Here is a 24,139-nt window from a genome sequence, read left to right on the forward strand (position 1 = left end):
TGATTTCCTTCTGTTCACATTTCCACGTCTCCCAGAGTGCAAATTGAGAACGTTTTAGTTGTGTGATTGAATTAAAAAGGCTGCGGGCATCGCCCCCTGGTGGGCAGAGCGTCGCCCCATGGTGGGCGTGCCGGGTGGATCCCGGTCGGGCGCATGCGGGAGTCTGTCTGACTGTCTCTCCCCATTTCCAGCTTCAGAAAAATGAAAAAAAAAAAAAAAAAAAAAAAAAAAAAATAAAAATAAAAATAAAAAGGCTGCGGATGATTGATTGCTTTGCGCTGTTACAAAAATGTTCAAATAATGATATCACAATTTTGAGACAAGAACTGCAGTTAACCAATTAAAACCCAGGCATAATCTATCTGCTTAATTAAGGCTGGGGATCTGGGGACAAGCCAACAATAAACTAAACTTTGGGTTTATTCAGATAACGATCTTTTATTTATTTTGTTTTGTTTTTTTTCTTTAAAAGTGGTATGTCGACATCACTTCATTTCTACATTTCAGAGTTCTGTACATTTCTTAAAAGGAAATAAGCAATGTTCAATGTACAAAGTAAAAAGAGACTAGAAAAATCTGAATAAAATGGAGCAAGTTGCCATAGGTCATACAGTACAAATTAGTAATTCGATGTCACCTGAAGTGCGATACCACTGCTGTGATGATGAGTTAAGGAATGAAATAAAAATACTCTATTTTAAACAAACAGTATATATATATTTATATGTATATATATATATATATTTTACAGATAGTAGACCCAGTGATATCTGCAATATCATAAAAAATTATTTACAAATAACTTTTTTTTTAGACATTACATATACATCAGCACCGTAGTAAAAACAAAAACAAAAAAAAAATCACCTTATTAAAATCTACCTCTCTATTTAGTTGGTCCCAGGACTGAGCATTTGGAGGAAGCTTTTTCAAGGTAATAAAGCTACTCCTCCACCAGCCAACCCTAGTGTCTGTCTCATCATTGCTTATAGCGTTACTTCCTGTACCTTTCAGAAGAAGGTAACCATCTATTCTGTCTTCTTGTTTGCTTGCTTGCTTATTTATCTATTTATTTATTTTTGGTTTTCATCTGTTCCCACTCAGGAGTTTCCATTTCCCTGGCAGTGTCTCTCCCCATGCAGCGTGCTCGTGGTCACCCTGCTAACACCTCTTCCCAGAGACAGCACGGTTTTGCCTGGGCCCTCACCCACCTCGGCTGAATAGGTCTACATCTTTAGGACCTGGTGAGCAAGTCAAGGCTGTCTTTGCCAGCCTGACGCCTCTACATCCTCCACCCCTGGCTTTCCGTTCAAACCCCCCTTCTTGGGACCTTCTCCCAGGACAGCCAGTCTGCTTCCCCATGGTCCCCAGTCTGGGCTCTGGTGTGGCAAGCTGCATGTGACTGCCCAAAGAGAGCCAGCCCGCCATCTGGACACAGACGGAAGGATGGGGGGGGGGGGGTCAGGGGAGGGAGAGAAAAGCACACGTCACTCTTACTCACTTAGGACAATAGTTATGCCACATAATCTCCAACATGGGACAGTGGGAGGGGAGGCAAGGACTGACAGATAACTCCTTGTAAATAAGAGACAAGCCTCATGATAGCAGAGCTTGTTGCTCCCTTCTGACGGACTCCAGTTAGGGCGGGCGGGAGTGAATTACACAGAGAACAACTGTACAGGATTTCTGAAGCGGGTCACTGTGCCCATAGGAAAGAACCATGTATTCTGTCATCAAAACATGTAAGGAGTAATGATTTCTCAGTGCCTCATCTCCAGGGGTTTAGATTTGTCTCTGGTGAGTAGGCATTAAGGGCACAGCCAACATCAGGGCATCATCCCTGGGATTTTCCCAAAGGGAGCCCGCGTGGTGCCCCCCGGGCCGGTCCTCCCTGGGGGTCCCAGCAGAGTCAGATGTGGTGCGGGTCAGCCCACCACCGAGCCTCAGGGCAGCCTGCTCAGTTCTGGGCACAACTGTTCTACTCCACTCCACACATGGCAGAGAAAGAACATTCCAGTGTCGCCTTGGCATTTCAGGCGTTGTCTAAGTTCTTCTTGCATTTATTTATTTTGTCCCTAGAGATGAAAAGCTTCCTTTCTTCCTGGGTTGTCTGAGAGGAGAGGCACGGATGCTGAGATGGACACCAGGAGGGACAAAGGTGGGGTGGGGCAGGAAGGTGGTCCTGCTGGCAGGCACACAGCATCTGCCAGGGGCTCCCCACCCTGTGGAGATGGCAACTGCCTTGGTGTGTCACTGTCATACTAGGCTCCCAGGAGGCCCCAGCCGAACTACTACCCGGCCTGAGGGCCACATCGTCACCCGCAGAGCCGCCCCCTGGACTGCAGGACCGGCCCTCCTCCCAGCTCCCTTGGCTATCTTTATGAGGCAGCCAACAGCAACGTCTCTGACATTCCTGAGGGCATCCTGGGGCAGGGGACAGGCCTGGAGGACCTTGGCCGTCTCCCTGCGACATCTCGCAGGTCTTCCTGCCTGCCGTGGACATCTAGCCGCAGGTCCTGAAGCCTGACATCTCTTCCCAGCTGGAGCTCAGCACGCGTCTGACCTGTGCGCGTGGCCTACCCCGCAGCCTCCGTGGAGCTCCCCCTGCCCGAGGCTCTGTCTCCCGTGTCTCTAAAGCTGCAGTCACCGTACCTGGGCAGGTGGGGCTGACGGAGGCCTTGCCTCAGGCAGCAGTGTGTGGGCAGGCGCAGCCCTTGCTGGACCAGGTGCTCGATCACAGGGGTCCCGAGCAGGAGGCTCGGGCCCGCCCTCCCCACCTGCCTCTGGTGTCTCCCTCTCCCGCAGCAGGGAGGCGCACGGCATCGCATCTTGGCTGCTGTGTAAAAATCAGGTGGGTGAGGTCCTGCAGGGCTATGGATTGGCACCTGGATCTTTCACCACCAGCCAGCTGCAGTTCTGCTCAGTGTAGTGGGTCAAAAAAACAAAAAACAAGGACGGGCCCACATCCTGTTTCTTCTTCCTGTTTTATGCTTTAACCACTAGAATTGTGGCGCTTGGGGCCCCTCTCGACTAGGGGTTTCCAAATAATTCATCGAGCTCCTGCATCCACTCATCCCCTGGCCCGCCTTTGATGATGGAGTCCACGAGGTCGGCACTGTCCGAGAGGCCAGGGAAGGGAGCCCCGGAGGCCTCACTGCTGTAACTGTACGACATGTCCTGAGGGGCACTACGGTCGTAGGCTTGGCTCTGGACGTTCGGACCAAAGCTGCCACTGGGCATCTGCTGCTGGGCCGGGGGCTGGCTGAAGGCTGGCATTCCAGGGACACCCTGGCCCAGGCCAGACATGACCATCGGCCTGGCCTGGCTGGTCCCTTGCTGCCCCGGGAGTGGTGGCATCATTTGCCGACCCATGGCAGCTGGGTTGAGGGTTCTCACCGTGCCCGTGTTAGCGTCCATGACCTGGCTCAGTCCCTGTGGGAAGTGTTGCTTGGTCAGCCTCGGCTGGCCTGCTTGAAGTGAGTAGCTGGCGCCGTTGCTGAATGACCCTAATTCTCCACTAGTCCTCCCAGGCATACCCTGTAAGCCCCTCTGCTGCCAGCTCTGGGCTCCCTGCTGGACCGTTCCCATAATGCTCTGCAGCCTTGGTGCGCCTTGGGGTCTTGGCAAGGTCTGGCCTACGGGCCCTTTCATCTGCTGGTGCTGCTGGGTCATGGCTGAGTTCACCAGCATGCTCTGACCAAACCCACTAACCATCCCCACCCCCTGCCCAGAGGCAGGTTGCCTTGGACCCTGGGCTTGGTTGTGCGCGATGCTCATGCCACTTTGGTTTGGGTGCTGCAACATCTGGGTCATTCCTGGGCTCATGTTGTACATGCCCGGTTGGCTGGTCGGTGTGGTGGTGTAAGGGGCCAGTCCCATCTCTGACTGGGCAGCGGCTGTGGCCATTGTCGCTGGGTTCTGGGAGGGTCCCATGCTCATCATGCCCACGTTCTGTGCCATCAGCCGTGACGTCCGCATGCTCTGGAGGGCGGCCTGGCTTCTCACAGCTGCTATTTCCTGCGGAGAACCTGTGGGAAGAAAGGACATCCACTCACTCTTCTCGATAAGCAATGTACTGTGACAAGGTGCTGAATTTTCTTTGGGAGTGACAGATTCTTTTATACAAAAAGATCTACTCTAATAACAAATCCTTAATAGAAACAATGATTATTTTTCTGCTTGTAACATGTGCTGACTGTGGAAAACTTTGGAAAATATTGAAAAAGCACAAAGATGAAAATGAAAGTCATCCAAGTTCCCACTGTCCTGAGATGACTAACTACTATTTACATAAAAACAGATTGGTATCATACTGCACACACGCTTTTGTAGTTGACTTTTTCACTTGATTACCCCAATGTTATTTTTGTTTATGTTTTAGAAGCAAATTATTTCTCACACTTCTTGATAGGATGCCATCCTCAACCAATTAGATACCGTTTTTTTTGTTTTGTTTTTTTTGGAGCTGAGAGAGAATTCATCTCCTGGGCTAAATGAAGAAGAAACAGCGATCACTGTGCCCACTCTGTTTGTGAAGTGAACGTGGTTCAGTAGAGAACACTATCAGTAGAGACCATTAGACGAACTTCCCTTAAGACGAACAGGGTTCTAGAGGTTAAAGGCCAATGCTTCTGCTAAGAAGCTATTTCAACAGATGGGACGTTTTCTGCGACCCACTCTGTAGATTTCCGCATGCTCTGAATCACCCCTCGTCAGTGCAAACTGGCTAGCTTCCTGAGCCAGAAACAGAAACATCCTGCTAGTTGCTACTTGGCAATGAACTTCACGGTTCTCTCCAGTGAAGTCCACTCCTTGAAATCAGCAATGACTACGGCTCTCCGTAGACTGCTAACAGAGTTTTAATGAAGCTGTTTAAAAGTTGGCCAGAGTGTGAACGTGCCAAGTCACTCCATTCTAATTAGGCGTTTGAGTGAGGCCTTCCTGACCAGTTCCCAGGAAATCTCCAAACCAGCCAGGAGAATAGAAATGTCACCCTGCGGACCCCAGTCAATGCTGTCAAGGACTGGGAGGAGCACATCATGGCTTTTTCTGTGTTCCTGCTAATGATTAAGTCTACGAGACAAAATATTCCTCCCCCCCCCCCCCGACATTTAAAAAAGATGCAATGTAAGAGCCAGTCGATATTATAAGCAAATTTGATCTTCCCTGGAACTGAGAAGAGAACGCAGATGTGAACAGTGTAACCTTGGTAAGCCTGGCACCTTGGCAGGGAACTGAAGTGTGTTTTTGTCTTCCTGACGGGTGTATTGATTTCTCGGCAGCAAATGTGTCTCCATATATTATTTCTTTCTTTACGAGAGAAAATTACAGAAATGTTGATTATGACAAGTTTTTGAGGCTTGAGATCAATACCATTCTGCATTAAAAACTGAAATAGTTACTGTGGGGAAACCTGGACGATTGGGAGCAGGGCTGGTAGCGATCCTTAGAAATGGTTGCATTCTTTTGTTGTGGTTGTTTTAAGCTTAATGATAGCTAAGTGATTTTTTTTTTAATCAAAAGCTCCTGATTAAATACTGGAGTGCAACTTGTAATCTTGTTATGAAGTTTTGTGACCTTAATGACTAAATTTGTATTGACGGCATGACCGATTGGATCAACTGTGGTGAAATGGGTTATCGAGTTATTTAAACATTTAAGGGAAAAATATTGCTGGCTTAGAGATTGATCAGATAGACCCAAATCACACACACAGGCTGATGGGCTGCGGGAAAAAGATAAAAGGACTTTTAATATTTTGGAAATTTTTGTTGTGTGTTTACAATGGAAATGGTGAGGGACTGGATATTATCTGGACTAAGTTTTTCAATTAGAAATAGGTCCTTTATTAAGAGGGCAGAAATACTGCCAATGCCCTTTAAGAGATATTAAAAGATTAATCCAAGCCAACCCTTACTTTTACTTAGTATAAATGGTTGCACTATCTAGGTATAATTCTTACGGGAAAAGGGGTGTTTTAAAATCAGCACCATATTTTCAAGAAAAACAAAAAACATTTTATTAATCTAGTTTTATATCTTCAGTAATTTTAAATATACACAGGGAAAAAAATTAGATGCGTCCAAAGAATTAACTTTCCTTTATCTGATTATTACATATGTTAAACAACAGACTACTTTTTCTTTCTTGTTTTTGTCTAAAACAGACAGTATTATGAGACACTGTAGTCAAATTAATTTTCCTGTCTACTCTTTAATATTACAAATGTCAAAGACAATCTTCTATATTCTAGTGGAGAGCATAATATGAATTTTTTCCCCCTAAAAGGGTCTATGTTCTATTTTTCACTCACAAAATGTATGAATTTGTGAAAAATAAGCATTTCCTCATAGGCATATAACATTGCCCAGAGACACAGGACTTAGTAAGAGGAAGACAGTCATTAAAACCTTTGAGATTTGTAGGTTCTCATACAAGTTATTTTGACCAGAACTTTTCTCCAGGGACAATACTCTCATCTATCAATTTGCTATTTTCCCATATGCCATTGTGTCATGAAATATAAGGGCCATTCACCTATCATCCTTTCCACCTCCAGTGAAGCAAGCCCAAGTGGAAGATGAGCTTGAGGAACCTTCCCAGTATATCCTCAGGAGTTTTTAGGGGGCTCCTGGATTCCCCTAACTACAGAAATCCTAATTCCCATCCCCTTCCCTTGTCACAGGACCTACCAAGACCAATGAATCCTGACTTCTCACAGGTTACCGATCTCACTGGGCATTTGTCAGGAGCCAGGGACAAAACGGACCCCCCCCCCCCCCCCCCCCGCAGGTCTGGAGAGGAATTTCTGCAAAGGTCAGCAGGATCAAGATAGTTTAATCAACCTCAAGACTTTGTCTGTTACTATCTTCAGGAGAGATTAGTGGTTACTACAAGCCAGAATCTTCCAGTTTGGCTGTTGGAAGTGAGGGCTTGGCCAGCTGAACTGCTGGGTTTAGCAAGAAAGATGTGGTACAAGATCTTCTCCCCTGTGGTCACTGAGATGATGATCTGGGCATTAACAAAGCTGATATTGGGCCAACAGGCACTGGTATGTTCTTATTGGTTGTTGAATTGTTGAATACCTCTGGCAAAGAATAGCTACCTCAGTCCCCCACAGCCACTTTGACCCCTCCCTGATCCCACCAGAACCTCTCTGGGACCCAGGGACCCAAAAGTTAATGCCTGGCACAGCAAGGGGCCTCAAAGAATGCATTTTGATTGGTTGATACTCTCAGTTCTTCACTATTTTTTATATTACCTGATGCAAACACAGCAGCACATAAGGCAATGTTACTGGCTGCACGGGCCTCACCTTGAAACTGATTGACCTGCTGCACTGGATATGGGCTCCGCTGTGGCTGGAGGTGCTGCCGGGGTAGGTGTGATTGTTGCAACTGCTGGAACAAGAGGACAAAAAGGGCAGAGGTGAGATGGGGACAGAGCTCTCAATTAAATAGCCCGCCATGAGGAGGAAGGTAGGATTTTTGCCCAAATTAAACTTTGTACACACAAAGCAGAAGTGGACAGGTGGAAGAATTTTCACAGATAAACACAGTCCTGGCAACCAGCATCTAGACAGTTTAAGACACAGAACATTGCCAGGATCTTCTTGTACCCCCTGACAGTCATTACCCTTCATCTGACCTGGGAGAACCACTGCCCTAACCTAATGACACAGATCAGTCATGTCTGCTTTTGTACTTGATATAATGGATTTATACAATGTACTGTGCCTGGCTTTGGTGTCTGGCTTCTTGCGTTCATTACATTTGTGAGATTCAGCCGTGTGGATGCATGTCGTTGTGGTCTGTTCATTCTCAGTGTTGAGAAATATTCCATCCTATTGAGATCACCACTGATTTTACCTGTTCTACCAGCGATGGTCAATTAGGGTGTTTCAAGCTAGGGGCTGTCCCAAATACCGCTGCAATGAATGTCCTTGCCTACACCTTTTGGGCAGACGTACTGGCTCACAAGGAATGTGCACTGTGCCAGGCAACTCTGACTCTGACTTTCCAACAGCAGTCTGCATGTTTTCCCTAAGATTGTGGGGGCCGAGCTCAAAGGGACAAGCAACTAATTTTTAATGACCTAAATAGCTGCTTCAGGAACTGGAAGATAGGATTCTCAGGGGCTATAAAAAAAAAAAAAAAGGCTCATCTTATTCCCTGAGGTCACCGTGCCTGTAAAATCCATCTCCACAGTAACATATCCGGCTTGTACTGTCTGGAGGAAACCGCATGGGATTCCACACAGACCAGGCACCAGGAGGTTCAAGGGCCCGTCTTTCTTCTCGCGCCCCCGGGGGATTCCGCTTTGGTCGTGCTATTATCAATATTTTGGAAAGGCTATTCTGGCTGTTATGCTGTATGTGGCACGGGGAAGAAAATAAGAGTGAGGTGGCGAGCAGAGAGGGGGCTCTTAGTTCTCAGCCGGCTACTGTCAAGTAGCTGTGTAACCCTCCGCTTGCGCGTCATTTCACCCCCTTCCGCAGCTACTGAATATTCATCAGGCACCTTTTATCTGCAAGGGCTACAAAGAATGGACAAGGGTCCTGCTCTTTAGAGTGTTCATTATGAAAATAACACACATCCACCACTTCTAAACACGAGTTTATTTCTATTTTTTTCTCTTGTTTTTGTTCTTGGGCAGCTCTATAATTTTCTTTTTTTTCTTCTTTTTCTTTCTTTCTTTTCCCCACAAGGCGAGCCAGCAACCTGGCAACCAAAGAAAAGAACAGCTTCTGCCCCAGGTACCCTGTCCTGTGGTGCCTACCTTGGTGTTTTGCACAAACTGTTAAAATTAATTAACTGTGTAGACAAGAAACCATGTTACTCTTATAGGCAGCAGTATAGGGACATTCTTGAAAATAAGCTGAGCTTATCAAAGCTTCTCCTCAGCCAAATTTCCCATATTATATAAGAGTTTAGCTGTCCCACATACCACGGGGACACACCCTGTGGCAACCCGGGCTGGAGTTGGGTGGGCCTCCTGGCTTGGCTTGGTCGCTCTAACTCTGTGACCTCAGATACGTCACATCATCAGCTCCCTGGCCTCCATGTCCTCATATGTAAAATGAAGGGGCTTGATGATCTCTAATGTTTCTCTCAGATAGAACATTCTAGGCTCTGTGGAACTTTGGGGAACGCACGAAGGGTGACATCCCCTGCACTCTTTGAGAAGAAAGCAATCAATGCTCCTTCATGCCTGCTTTCAACCTGCTCTGTTCTGATTTCTAAGTCCACTGAGAATTGTTTTAAAATTCCCAAAGATAAGCAAGAACCCAACTCCTTCTGTTTTCCCTCACCTGTCCTTGTAGGAAAGCCAGGGGTCGCTAATATGCTGGGTAAGAAACTGAAAGTATCAGGGACACGCTGCTGCTGCAGAGGGCAAGAAGACCATCTTGACCTCGATACGGCAGTATTCATCCTCAAAACTACAGCCGACGGTCACCACCTGCAGACCCCTGGGCAGCCCACATCAGGAAGCACTGTGTCCAGGCGCAGGGAAGATGCAACAGTGACTTGAGCTTTTCCTTGATTTCACTTCTGGGCTAGTCCCACAGGACGGCCGGCCCGTGTGGCTGCAGCACTTCTGGGACACCAGAGTCACATGATAGGTCCCCAAATACAGTTGTGCACTTTCCAAAGACTTGTACACACATTATCCCGGGTGATCTTTAAAAGAGCGATGCATACGAGGAAGGCTGGGGAATCATTCAAACTTACCCTGGCAGCCGAGGAGCGAGGTGAGGCGGGTTGTTTTTCTGAAACCAGACCACAAGCCAAAGACTGGACACATTCTGACCCTGAGTACTTTGTTCTGTCCTTCGCCCCTCACCCTCCCTTGGTACACACAGTTGTCAAAGAATTGTACTCATTTTGTTTTTTCTTTTTGTGACTTCTCATGTCCTCACATTTCTCCATGTCCTGGGTGAGGGACCTCCCCCTCTCACCCCCTAGTCCGTGGGTGTCACCCTGGGGCCGCGTGTCTGCCTCCTCCGTGTTCCCAGGCCTGGCTGGCCTTGCAGAAGGGGCTCACCGCTGGGTTGGAACCGCCAAGTTCTGCCTGGTTACCCCACCTCCACTCGGTGGCTTGGTCAAAAGCCATCACTCACAGTATCGGGCACCCCTGAAATGTCCTGGGATTGGCCGAGGAGAGGATTTACAAAGCCCAGCTCCCCCCTGAGCTGCTCCATTTATCACTGCCTCAGAGACATTAGCATTGTTCCTCGTCATACACCTTACGCGGGTGGAGAGAGGTTTGTTTGTACAAGAGCTGCCAGGCGGCCGACTGACCTTGGTGAGAAGGGATAATTACACAGCTGTTCAGGAACAAAAGCAAAAAATAAAAATAAAAATAAATAAATAAGTGAACTGTGTTCAGCAGTAGGAGAATTTTTCTATTTGGGGGATGGCTGGTGTTCCTTTGGACTGCTGCTCCTGGTTCGTAGGGATCTCAATGTGTCTGTGTCCCACACAGTAGGGGGTGGAGGACACTTGATAAACTTCCAGAATTCTGACCCTATTAGGAACACTGTGTAAGGGTAAGAGTGGGGAAGGGCTCTGTTGGGCCTTGAGCCTTGGATGGCAACCTCACACCTCCTGTAAGAAAAGGGTGAGACACCCTGTCCAGACCCCACAGGGCCCTCTGAGGTTCTCTTCTGGAAGGCCTCTGGCCTTTCCTGGGATAACACTAAATTAGGCACAGGCATCTGGAAAACAACACACAACAAAAAGAAAACAAAATGCAACAAAATAACAAAACGCCTCCAAAAGAATCACACTGAAACAGACGGGAGCAGGCCACAGGGAAGGTTTTCCTTCAAAGCTGCAGAAATGATATGGTGAGGGTGGTCAAAGGCATCCAAGGCAGAGCTTTGTGTTAGGCCTTCCTTTAACCTGAAGATTTCCTGAGCTGGTTTTCAAAGCTGTTGGGAATTTTCTTAACTTTGCCCCCTTTCTGTGACCTCAAGTTCAAGTTTCCAGGTAGTTCCGTGGGCCCTATTATCCTGCTATTGTTCCTGTTCCATTGTTCGGGACTGAGTCTGCAGAATTCTCCACCATCCCTCCTCCCGACACCTTTCTTTCAAGAGACAAAGTTCTCTGAATTACTTTTCTTTTTTCTTCCTGCTAGAAATATTCGAAGTTACAGAGAATGTGAGCCAGTCCTCCCCACCCACGTGCTGATTACCCCTAAACCAGAAACCCGAAGAAAAGGAGTCAGGCTTGAATGGAAGATGTGTCTCTGACAAATGGGCCTTCAAATTGACGGCTGAAGGCTGTCTTTTAAGAACAGGCTAATTCCTTCTAAGGAAAAGCCTAACTAATTGAAAGGTCTAAATTCTGCAGGTTGTCCGGTGATCCCAGGAAATGCTGGACTGCGAATATCTTGACAAAGGACATGAACTGTAACTCCCTCAGGGACACCAGGGGCTGAATAAATGCTTGCTGAATGAATGAATCACACCAAGGGCGTGTGTTACCTGCTCGGCCAGAATCTGTTGTTGCTGCTGCTGCTGCTGCTGCTGCTGCTGCTGCTGTCTTTGCTCTCGCAGGAACTGTTGCTTCTGCTGCTCCATCAGCTGGGCCCGCTGGTCAATGAGCATCTGCTTCATGATGGCCGCCTGAGGCTGGCTGCCCAAGAAGCCCGGGCCAGCGGGGCTGGTGCCCGAGACCATGCCACCTGAGCCTGGGGGCACGGAGGACTGCATGGGGCCACTGGTCCGGGAAAGTCCAACTGGGTGCTGTTCCTGGGAGGACAGAAAGAGGCCAATGCAGTGATTCAGCAGTTGAGGGGAAGCATGGGGGTCGGGGGGCTGGGACTGGGACAGAGACCCTGGCTGTGAACCTGAGTCCCCAAGCTCACACATTACTGTATTTCCCCATGTATAAGATGCACCATTTCCCGAAAAATTTGGGGTCTAAAAACTGGGTGTGTCTTACACAGTTGTTGCATTTCCCACTTCTTTTGTGCTTGTTTTTGCGCTCATTGTCAAAGACAGCGATTCATCATCAGACACAGATGAGGACAAGCTAATGGATGGGAGTTTTGACAGTGATGAGGAGTTGTATGAATTTTATGATGAACTTTAAGTTCAATAACTTTATGTAATACATTTTTCCCCCAAAATTTCAGGCCCCAAATTTAAGGTGCATCTTATACATGGGAACATTTTATATATGGGGAAATATGGTATGTTTCCATAAAAACAACACAGATCTCACAGTGCAATTGTAGAAGCTACAGGGAGATAGTCACAGAGCATGGCTTTGGGGATCTGAGGCCAGGTCCAGTCTGTTTCAGATGGGACTGGCTAATGGCCGAGAACTGTGTTCTCAGCTAACATTCTGTGTTGCTCCAAAGGAAAGGCAGCAAGTCCTTAGGCTGGGCTCCCCTTAAGTCTGGAAGGAGACAGCCTGACCTTCTCTCTTAATCCTACTGCCTACCTGGCCCAAACGGACTTCTTCTTAGGTGGCATATGAGAGACCTTCACCGAAGTTTGCTGGAATTTATTAATTGACAGAGCTGCTGTTCCATGGAATTCTAATTATAGATGACCCTGAACAATGTGGGGTTTGAAATTGAAAATGTGGGTATAATATTTGAGTCCTCCAAAATTTAACTACAGTCCTCCCTCAGAATGTGTGGGGACTTGGTTCCAGAACCTCTCACAGATACCAGAGTCCAAGGCTGCTCAAGTCCCTTATTTAAAATGGTGTAGATCAAAGCCTATCGTCAGCCCTCCGTGTCCACAAATTCCTACCTGTTTGTGATCCACAGTTGGTTGAACGGGCAGATGTACAACCTGTGGATTTGAAGAGTCTATTTACACTTATAGAAAAACAGTTGTGAATAAGTAGGCTTCTGCCGTTCAAGTCCAGTTGCTCAAAAGTCAACTGTTTAATTGCAACATTCGAAAGCTTTGATGAATGCAAGAAAAAAAATCCTGCTAGTCAGAGTTGGTTGTTGATGGTGATAGATGGGAACATGTTACATTGCCCAAAGATAATGTAATCTCGCAACATCTTCAAAAACAGAACCGAGTCTGATATGTCTGGAATAATTTAACTGTGGGGGTTGAATTGGGTTGCTATAATTATGTCAGTCATTCAAATGACAAAAACTTTTAAGGACTGGCCCTTAAGGAATAGGAGGCAAATTGGTAGAGACCCATTTACACACAGTGCAAGTAACTACTTAAATAGTGCTCAGACGGGGAGCTAATGGGAAGAGTAGGAGCAGGATGTAAGATTCAGTTTCCAGACATTTCCTTTCCTGTTCATTCTACCAAGCACGCCTGGTAACGGCAATATTGTCTGAACAGTCTGCAGAAATGTTCCTTTCAGTTCATTCAAATTTCAAATAATCAATCCCTACTCCATCACCCAAACAAAACAGGCAAAACGACCAAAAGCCAAACCAAAACACCATTACTCCTCTCACCTGGGAAGTAAGAACCCAAGAAGTTCCAGTTAGTGAGTGCGGTAGCCTGGGTCACGTGGTTAATAAATGCAAGAAACAGAACTAGCAGATCTAGAATACTGATCTTGAGTGTAAATTGATTCCTTCCACTAGCACAGGCCTTTCCCAGGTTGCAGGTCTGTGGTGCCAAGCGCGCATTTAATAATTGCTTGTAGACAAAACATATGCCTCCCATAAAAATACTGTGTTCTGGTTTTGAATGTTATCACTGACGTTAATAAAACATTTTGTCTTTCTGTATTTTGCCTGTACACAGACAACTATTAGGTAGAGAGCTGTGCACCTTATACTCAAATATGCCAGGAACCTTTATGCTACCGGTTTACTTCTTGACTGACCCATACAGGGGCTAAGATATTTATCCCTCCTTTACACCCAGTATTTGCTACCTGTTTTCCAAGCCCTTCTTTCCAATGGGCTAATGCTGTTTTTTTACCGCCTTTAGAAACAAATGGCTAAATGACTTAACATTTAAAACAAATTCACACTGAAGGATAGTTAACCAATTAGCAAAAATACAGATATACAAGGCTCCCCCCCCCCATGTATTTTCAGTATATTTATTTCCCAGTTTTGATAAGGAGGAGAGAGTTGGCCAGAAAAGTGAGACCCAAGGGAAGATCAAGTTTTCTTCAGCTTGATTTTATGAGGGGGCTGACCTGGGCCGACCCTGTTTATTTTAGGGCACTTTGAGATATTCTTGTCCCATGTGACCTACCGGGGAAGCTGGGGCGCATGCTCAGAAGTGGTAAGGGATGACTTGTTGCTTCTCAGCTTTCTCTACCCTGGAGAAAATATTGACACACCCAACCACGTTTGACCCTGTCTTCCTGCAGCAAAAATAAATACTTCAAAAGCATAGTGTGGAAACAAACCAACCTTTTTTTCAAATGGATAGTTAGGTTATTACTTCCCAGGATTAGGTATTTCCCCAAATGATTCCTTCCCCAAAGTTTTGCATTAAGGTTGTTCACTGAAGATCTGAAGACCTAGAGGCTGGAGGGCTCTGGGCCTTTTTAAAGGATTGCCTTCCCAGTGAAACATCTGTGGATCAAGGTAGACACACCTTCAGGTCTCTCCCAACCAGCTCCTCCGCATTCAGTTGCCGGTGAGTGACACCTGGTGTCCCAGCCTCAGGGTATTCCAGAGTGTGGGGGTGCACCAAGTGACTCATCTTGCACACTGAGCTGGCTGAGGCCATTAACTGTTTCATATCACATGGCAGCTTTTAACCCCCAGTCGGAGAGGGCTTAATGGGCAATAGTCTGGGATTGCACCATCTCCTGCCACTGCTCTCATTTCTAAGGAGGAGACACACTGTGTGTGCAGTTAGAGAAAACCGGGCTGAGCCTTCCTCACCAGAACTGTAATGCCTTGAAGCCAAATGAAGCAGTATTTTTAGTTTTAATTACTGGCTTGTTCTCCACCCCCCCCCCCACCCCCCGCCCAACGACCTCCCCTGCCTTCTACCAAGAATCCTCCTTCAGTCTCTTCTCATCAGCAACCCAAATGGCTACATAGATCTTCATTACTTCCCAAACCTTTCACTATTCAGTAAAATAAAGGGGGATGGGGTTAATCAAAAACAATGAAGCTATTATACCTATCTTGACTCCTGCAGGGAGATCTTAGCGATTTTCTAAGGGCTAGAGAGAGGTATGAAAAACACCCTACGTCCTCCAAAGAGGCAGTTTTCTACTTCAAAAAACAGCTGTGTTAAAAATATCTCCCAAGAGCAGCCAGCTGTTTATTTATAAATCTGGGCGCAGGGGAGTTTTATTCCTCTTAAGTGTTTTCAAGAAAATGCCTAGTGTTTGGGTGAGAGGGGCCGGGGTTGCTGGCGGTGAGCCAAAGACTGTCGGCTCCTTGGCCGGGGAGGGGGTGTCCAAAAAAGTCTGAAAAGACTGGGATGACGGGACTCTGTGGCGAACTGGCTCTGGACAGCTGCTCTGGGCTTCAGCCTTTTCCAGGCGGTCCTTGTGGGGGAACAAGGCGCAGCTGCTGTTCTTGCCCTGGCCCAGCAGATGGTGGTGTCAACCCGGCGCTCTGGGCTGCGCCCGCCCGCTCCGTGCGCGCCGCGTGGCCCCCGCCTCTCCACTTGCAGATGGCTTAATCATGACTCCCGTCCCGCCCCCACCCGGCCCCCGCCCCGCGCGGGCTGGGCGACGCTGCGAACGAGGAGCCAGGCAGTCAAGTGTTACTGCGTACAGCAGGTAGCCTGGCAACTGAGAGCATAATACCGAGCAGATGGTGTTCGCATGGCGTGATGGACATCACACACGACAGCCTGAGACAATCCAGGAATTCCCTGGTGACTCGAGGCCCTCTTTACACAAAATGAGTTCGCTCTCCATTGCCGTGTATCTCTGGGGTGATCTCCCCCCCTCCTCTCTCCCACTGACACTGAACTGGTTTCTTATTACCGACTTTTCTTCCAGTCCAAGGGGAGGGAGATTGCAGGGGGTGGGGGTGGGAGAGGCCTTGGAAGGAAACGGAAGGGCTGGGGGCGGGAGGAGGTGTTGCAGGGGTGGTGGGGGCCAGACAGTGGCGTAAACCAGACCCGGAGGACTGTCCGAGAGGGACAGGGTCCCCGGTAGCCTGGGATGCACAAAGCCGGTGCAGAGAGGAGCGCCTCTGCTGTCTTTGCAATCGCGTGGCCCACAAACAGCCTAAATGAAATTTAGGATTTTACTTTAAACGTCCCCTGGGGCGTAATTTAGCCTCTCTACTAGAGCCTATATTCTTACAAGCCTTAGGGGACTCTAAGAAGTCAGGAGCGGGGCCCACGCGATCCCAGCAGGCCGGAAAACGCCTCTCCGCGCAGTCGCAGACGTCCCTAACAAAGGAACCGCTGAGGTGACCCCGGGTGCGGGTGGGGCGGCGCGGGCCCTCCAGGTCCTGGCCCCGTGCGCGCTCCGGGGTGCATTTCCCCGCCACCGCCACACCGCGCTCCGGGGTGCATTTCCCCGCCACCGCCACACCGCGTGTGTGCCAGGAGCGGGGAAAGGCAATAGGGGTGGAGGGCATGGGTTGGAACCAGGTGGAAGAGGGTTGTCTTGTAGGTAAAAGTAATAAGTCAATAAAAAACAAAAAGGACGTCCCAGAAAAAAAAAAATCCGTATTTTTCACACACACCGAACTGGATCAAGTAATTAAAAAAAAAAAAAAAGTCAATTCCAAACGGAATTTTGCCTAGATTCTTAACATCAAGAGACTTCTCTGACCAACCTCTTACCAGGGTCCAGAGGCTTTCCCTTGCAAAGGTGCGTACTATGCAAGTTTTCAGTTTCTGAAGACGGAAGTCTTTTCAAAGGTGGAAGCGAATGCTTCACGGAGAACAGCACTTCTGGGAAAGAGTTGAGCAGTTTCATGTTGGAGAGCAGCATAGGAAGGACCCACCGCAGGCTGGATGGCGGCACCTGGCTGTCACTCCCAGGGCTCAAGGTGGTTAACTGGCATTCTGAGGCTTGGGATGCCATCTGACCTCTCGGTTTCAGTCCCCACACCCTCAAATGAAAACCTCATTCTTAGGACTTTTCCTTCACAGTGGAAGATGATGGCTAAGAAGATGGTACCCACCCGCTTCCAGGTGGGAACAATAATGGGCTAAATCATGGGTTCTCAAACTGTGGTGCCAGGATCAGCAGCAGTACCATCACCTGGAAGATGGTTAGAAATGCAAATTCTCAGGCTCCACCATGCCTACTGAACTACAACCTCTGGGGGCGTTTTGATAAGCCCTCCAGGTAATTACCATGACCCACAGTTTGAGAATCATTTGGACAAATAATCCTGGCTTATGGGCACTGACTGCTACCCAGCTCTGTATGCCCTGATGAGACTGCAAACCCTGCATTTAACAAAGCAAGTCTCAGAAGGCTGAGTTGCTCAGGTTTCGTCTTCACTGGGAACAAAATTCCCAGATTTTTCAGAGGGCTGCTCAGGTGATACAAACCCAAGAATTATGAAAGGCACCATGGTTGTGAGTCTTCCAGGAAGGCCAGGACTCCTGCAGCTCTGCTGTGAGGCTGAGAGGCAGCCAGGACTGAGGAAGGGGGAGGCCAGTATACTGCCTCGCTCAGTGCGGAAGCATCAAACGTCTAATTAGACTTCCTGTCTCCTGGTTTGATACAAGGTAGAGAACTATGAAAAGTTATGATTGGAGGAAAGTCCCCTCTGGTTGGAAATGGTGCTGAAAAACATGGACAAAACAGAGGCAACAATGGAAGAGAACAACTAAACACTTATGGGGCACTAACTATATGCAAAGTACTCAGCCAGGTGCATTCACCTCCACAATTAAACTCATTTTACTGACTCAAAAGCTCCCAAGTGTCAGAGAGATTAAGTAAGTTGCCTGATGTCCAGCAGCAGGTGGTGGTGTCCTGGGGATTCTGGCTTTTCTACTGACCATAACATGCATCTGGTCTAAATTGAGCAGAGCACCCACGAGGACTCTGCAGTAAAAAGAAATGGGAAGAGGGTGGTGGTGGGGATAGAGGAATGGGCATAGGATTAAAAGGCAGAAACACTATTGGGATCAAAGGGTGAAACTGAAAGCACAAAAATATATATCACTTTTTATATGTTGTCTGACATCCAAAATTAGTATGCCTCTGTGTTATCAACTTTGACATTTAAAGAAAGGGCATGAGATAGCCCATTCAACCATAACTGGAAGGAACAAAATAAAATAAGACCTTAGAATTCCCTTTGAAGTCGATCAAGTGTCAGGACAGAAACTTGGTTTCAGGATGGTGAGGTGTTTTTTGTTTTTTTTTTACAGAATTTCTCTGGACCAATTTTCCCCTGTGGGTTTGGAGAGTTCTTACAAATTCATAGCAGAGCCCCAACAGGGTCTGCTCCATAGAAACCGCTCTGTTTCAGCAGATTATTGAAGGAGGTTGGATAAAAAGGTTTGTTTTATGATGTGTAATGGTTGTGTCCCCAGGACGATTGAGTCTTGGGGCAGTTTAGCAATTTAGGAAGATTATCACCAAAACGGCAGTAACTTGGGACTCAGTGCGAAGCCTGCAAACTGGGTCCAGCCAGTTCTGTGTCGAACCTCTAAGATGGAGCTGTTTACATCCGGGGAACCCAACAGGCCAGGATAGAAACAGCTTTGTCAAGTGACTGGCCCACCCCGACCATAACAAATTGCTTGTTGTTATCACTGTTGTTGCTATAGCCTCTTCAACAAGCCGCTCTGGAAAGCCGGTGAGGGAAGTGCTATGCTACTGGTTCTAGCTAAGCTCCCAAGACAATCAGAACTGAGGCTGTCAACTTGCTCCCCTTTCTGGGCTCTCAATGAGCAGAGTGTAATTCCTGGGCTCTCAATGAGCAGAGTGGAATTCCTATCTAGACATTGGACTGTTCAAAAAAAATACATGTTTTGCTGATTCCCACCCACCCTCCATTACTGGAAAAATTTGAAAACATTGCATAAAAGTATAAACACTCAAAGGCAACCATGTCAATATTTTGATGTTTTTGCATTTATTCCCAGCCTCCCCTATACCCGTACAATAATATATTTTCCATGCTCACGATCAGGGTATACACAATTGTTTTCTTTTTGTTTTTTTTTTAATTGGTTTATTTTAGAGAGACAGAGGAAGGGAGAGAGAGGGAGGAGGAAGGAACACACACACACAGAGGGAGACACAGAGAGAGAAGCATTCATTTGTTGTTCCACTTAGTTGTGCATTCAGTGGTTGCTTCCAGTATGTGTCCTGACCAGAGATTGAACCTGCAACATTGGTGTTTCAGGACCATGTTCTAACCAGCCAGGGCGGGTGATAGTTTCTTACTAAGTAACATAAGAAAGGTAGAAAGTTCCAACTTTCCAAATGCTTAGAGGTTACAATATCCCGGTAGGATAATTCCTGCAGGTTGGTAGGTTTTTAAAAAATGTTTTCTAACATTCAGCACAGAGCTTCATCCACAGTTGCTACAGAACTGAGCTAATTGGCTATCATATATTCTAGCCTAAACCAGTATATAACCTATGTCTGGGGCGGAGCAAAAATATAGCCCTACAGTGGACTGCTCCGAGCTACCGAATGCAGCCTCCGCTGGAAAAGGGTTAAAGTTGGCATTCCAGGGCAAGATGTGAGTGTGCCATCAACCACAGGAAGGTCAGGCTTTCAAGGACATTCTTGGGAATAAAAACAAAAACCATCTGTCCTTATCAGTGCTTTGAACGAAGTTACCATAGGTCCCTCTCGTGGCAACACAACTTTGAGAGTTAGGCTCCTCCTCTGCCTTTGATATAAATTATAGAAACTTTTGAATCCTTTTGTTGTGGTTAATTCCACCATGAAAGCAACTCTAAGTTGGTTAAAAGTTCATTAGTGTGCAACAATAGGAGCTTGATTAAATAAATTATGGTTCATCCATGCCATGAATACTACTCAGCCAATCAAAATCACGCCTTCTCAGACTAATCACACAGAAGAAAAGCTTGCAATATATAGGTAAGGGGAGAGAAAAAGCAGTATCTAAATCATTCGTCACAGAATAATCACCCCAGACAAGGGTGTGAGCAATTCTTACACTCTTTCAAATTTTCTATTATGAACATATTACTTCAAATAAATACTTAAAAAATCTTGTTCTGTAAAGAATAAAGTCTTTATGTTGCCAGAAGAAGGAAAGAAAAAGGGCCTATTTGTTTTCAAGGACTCCAAAATTCTGAGGAGGGGTGAGGACCGCCTAGTTTCTGAGCTTCCTTTGCAGAGGATGAGGCACAAGCTACACCTTGCGCGGAGACAGGAGAGCATTAGGACCCAGTGATGCAAGCACCTGACTGTGCCTGGGGAGGAGACTGGAGGCCTTACAGAGGAAGTGATGTTTCCAAATGGCTCAGATGGACAAGAGGGGAATGGCTCCTAGAGCAGAGGGCCTTGATCTAGAAGTGATGATCAAAGACTTGAATACATCATGCCCTGAAGTTCCATTTCTAAGGACTCAACTCCTGGAAATATTCACAGATTTGTGTAAAGATGTATGTTGAATAGCCTTTTTTTTTTTTTTTGTATTTTTCCGAAGTTGGAAACAGTCAGACAGACTCCCGCATGCGCCTGACCGGGATCCACCCGGCATGCCCACCAGGGGGCGATGCTCTGCCCATCTTGGGGCGTGGCTCTGCCGCAATCAGAGCCATTCTAGCTCCTGAGGCAGAGGCCACAGAGTCATCCTCAGCGCCCCGGGGAAACTTTGCTCCAATGGAGCCTTGGCTGTGGGAGGGGAAGAGAGAGACAGAGAGGAAGGAGAGGGGGAGGGGTGGAGAAGCAGATGGGTGTTTGAATGACTTAGAGTAGCAAAAAAATTAAAAAACAACTTAAATGGCCAACATTTAGAGGATTCATTAAATAATACCCCCCCACCCCCCGCCCAAACAAAAACAAAAACAAAACCAAAAAACCCAAACCTCATTAAGAATACTTAGTCTAAACCAGGGGTCTCAAACTCGCAGCCCGCAGACTAATCCACGAAGTTCAAAATATTTTGGATAAAATTAAGTAAGCCTAGGGGCCTACTTGTATTTTTCATTTCTCTAGCATCCTAGCTAGATATTAGCTTAGTTAACAGCAGTTGTGATGCGAACTACAGTTTCTGGTCGTTTTGTGATACTGAAAAGTGTTGCGTAACAGTTGCCTTTTGTAGACCTAGTGCGGCCCGCCGAACGGCTGTGATCTTGCTCTGCGGCCCACATGCTGAGTTGAGTTTGAGACCCCTGGTCTAAACAGACACAGACACGGAATGGAACGACTGAGTTCAGGAGGTGCCCTGGTTGTATCTGGGTTTCCCCCTGAGCCCACCGTATGTTCTGGAGTGCGCAACAGATATCCTTAACTCTAGTTCTCCCGAGACTTTAAGACCTGAATGAACTGGGTTTGGCTACAGGTTTAGCAACTAGGCCAGCTTTTTAGCGCTTCAACCAAGAGCTCCCAAGTCCCAGAGACGGCTGTAAAGGACACTGACCATCTTCCAAGAATTCCCGGGTCCGCCTAGACGAGCTGCCCTTTGCGGCACCACCTGCTCTCTCTTTTTTTCTCCAGTCCAGTCGTGAAACCACAGAGCACAGCCGGAACCAGCCCAACCCAGAGAGTTTAAGAACAAGTGAAAACTATCCCTTGTCTCCACAGGTTGTCTTCTACACGGGGCTGCAAGATAGGTGTCGCAGAGGTGGGGATGGCATCTGCTCACATCCAAGTGGCCACTGTCAGGACACACGGGCGGCAAGTGGTTTGCCAGCAGCTCCAGGAATTCAGTTTTGACCCATCTGCTGTCTGCCTGTCTCTCCTGGATTTCAAAGCCAGGAGGGGGAGGAAGGAGTCTCAGCTGTCTTCAGCCCGCCTGCTCCTGAGCTGTTCCCCAAACCGCACCTTCTTCTTTTACTGCCTCCCCCTTCTGATGAAGTCATCACAGCCAAGATTACATAACGGGGACAGAGGCCTATCTTGTGTTATCCTGGGAGCCAGGCCAATGTTTCCATTTATGGACAAGAGCCCACCACACTCCAGGTGGAGCTCTCTGCTGCAGCCACCCCGAGGCAGGGCGAAGGGAAGGAGTGGGAGCTTGAAGGGCTCCCTCTGTCACCTCCGTCCTCCCCACAGCCAGCTGGGGTGGCTGGGGGCTGGGGGCCGCGGGCCCTGACTGCCTGGGAACAGCCCCTCCTGGGAAGCAGCTTAGTCTTGGCCCCCGGCTTTTCCCTCCTGGCAGAAGATATTTCCAGAAAAGGTGCAGGGTCTGTGTCAGAATGCGCTGTTGTGTTTCTGCCTGCTGAACCTACCTGTTTGGGGCCGACCAGGGGCGGTCACACCAAGGCTCAAGGAGGAGAGCGGCTCGCCCCACACGCCTAAGAGCGGACTCGGGGGTCAACCAAGGCTCAGGGAGGGGAGCGGCTCACCCCACACGCCCGAGAGCAGACCAGGCAGCAGCACTGGTGGTCTGAGTAGGCCAGGACTCCAGGAGGCCATGAGAAAGTAGGGGCATGAGGGGAAAACAGCTGTGTTTGGCTTGCTCGCTCGTTTACGGGCTGCAAGCACTTGGCCTGATTGGTGCGTGTGGATAGTGGATAGTCTATGTAAGGCTGTGGGTGCTTTCTCCCGGTGACGATTCTCCCAGATCGCTCTCCTGCTGCTGTGAGGTGTGGTTTTCTTGATTCCTTGCCCTTCACTGCAAGAAGCAGGCTTTCCTTCGTTTATTAGCTCTTTTCCTTTTTTTGTTTATGGGCTTGCCTATCTTTGCGAGCCTCCAATAAATGGGTGTGGTCCAATGCTTTCCAGCTTTGCAGTTCCTCTACCATTGGCTTGAATTCAATGAGAACCTGCCTGGCCTCAACCACCAGTGTTACATCTGGCGTAGTGGGCAGGATTTGGATCAGATTGGCGTGTAGCTCCTGACAGCCTTGAAGGGTGCGGTAGAGGAGTGGTCGTTGTTCTCCAGCATATGATCCCCTGTGGCTGTCCTTTTGGGGGCTGTGGGATGGGTGTTTTTCACAGCCTTGTGAGAGGAAACCGAGAGCTCTGTGTGAGAGACTGCCAGAGGTTGAAAGCTCTAGGGTGAGCTGCAGACTGAGTGCCAACAATGGTATGAGCTGGAACAGTCGCTGGAGAAAGAGCTGCAGGTCTGAGAACTGCAGGTTGGGCTACAGGCTGAGAACCAGCAGTGGTGTGAACTGGAACAAGCCCTGGGGAAGGAGGTCGACTGGGTCTGAGAGCTGTAGCGTGAGATGCAGCCTGAGCACCAGCGGCACCTGTAACTGGAATGGTCCCTGGAGAAGGAATTACAGGCTCACGAGTTGCAATCTGCCCTGGAAGCTGCATGTTGGCAGCAACAGGTGTTGGAGAAACAACTGCAGGTTCAAGAACTCAAGTCTAAGCTTCAGGCTGAGAGCTAGCAGCTGCAGGAGCCAAAGTGGGCGCAGAAGAAGGCGCTGTATCCATGCCAGCAGAGTGGCTCTGACTCGGCGGGAGGAGGCATTTCCAACTCCTCCTCTGAGGAGGAAGTTTACGCTGCAACTGCCATCTGCCAACTCAGAGCCTGGCTGGTGGTTGCCCAGAAGGTAAAAACCCAGCAGCCAAGAGTCCCTCAGAGGCAAGCTCAGTTCCCTCCGCAGGTGGTGGAGCACTCTGTGGTCCAGCCCACACCCGGGTAGAGCTGATGATCAGGCAGAAACCCACAGAGCCCCTGGCAGTCTGGTTGCTGCGGTTGTGGAACATAGGGGGGTGGTGGATGGCATCATGCACTCCAGAACAGAGATGGAGAAATTGACCACCATTACCACACACTCCTCCTTGAGGCAGTGTCTTCAGAACTGCCATGACAACCCAGGAAACCATATTCTATTAGAATGGGTGATTGCTGCCATTCGTATAGTCTGGCAGAAACTGGAGAATTGCTGGGGGCAGTGAGACAGTGGCAGTGCTACAGTGAGCTGGCCTGGGTCCTTTGGGAACTAGGTATGAAGAATGCTGCTTTCAACCCAAGGTCCCTTGGGCCAGATGAGGAAGTGTTTACGGCAGGGATGAGAACCTTATTCTCTGTAGCACCCTATCAGCCCTTTTTGGGTCACTAGTAGCTATCTTGGGCCCCTATGTGGGGTAGCCCATCAACACGGTTACACAGATGGCATTTGGTTTGG

General features: G+C 48.0%; 1 protein-coding gene across 2 annotated transcripts in view; it reads right to left on the reverse strand.

Moving 5' to 3' along the window:
• Positions 1-458: 458 nt before the first annotated feature.
• Positions 459-24,139, reverse strand: part of MAML3 (mastermind like transcriptional coactivator 3) — a 410,214-nt gene continuing 386,533 nt past the window's right edge. Inside the window, exons 3-5 of one of the 2 annotated variants that reach the window (XM_066385451.1) lie at positions 11,489-11,755; positions 7,316-7,397; positions 459-4,028 (exon numbers count right to left, since the gene is read on the reverse strand). In XM_066385451.1, coding sequence (XP_066241548.1) covers positions 3,031-4,028; positions 7,316-7,397; positions 11,489-11,755 — 1,347 coding nt within the window. In that variant the 3' untranslated portion in view covers positions 459-3,030. Of the gene's footprint in view, positions 4,029-7,315; positions 7,401-11,488; positions 11,756-24,139 lie in introns of both variants that reach the window. The other variant, XM_066385440.1, reaches the window with a different exon arrangement.

The sequence above is a fragment of the Saccopteryx leptura genome, chromosome 1 (assembly GCF_036850995.1).
Source record: "Saccopteryx leptura isolate mSacLep1 chromosome 1, mSacLep1_pri_phased_curated, whole genome shotgun sequence".
In the NCBI taxonomy this organism is placed as follows: Eukaryota; Metazoa; Chordata; class Mammalia; order Chiroptera; family Emballonuridae; genus Saccopteryx; species Saccopteryx leptura.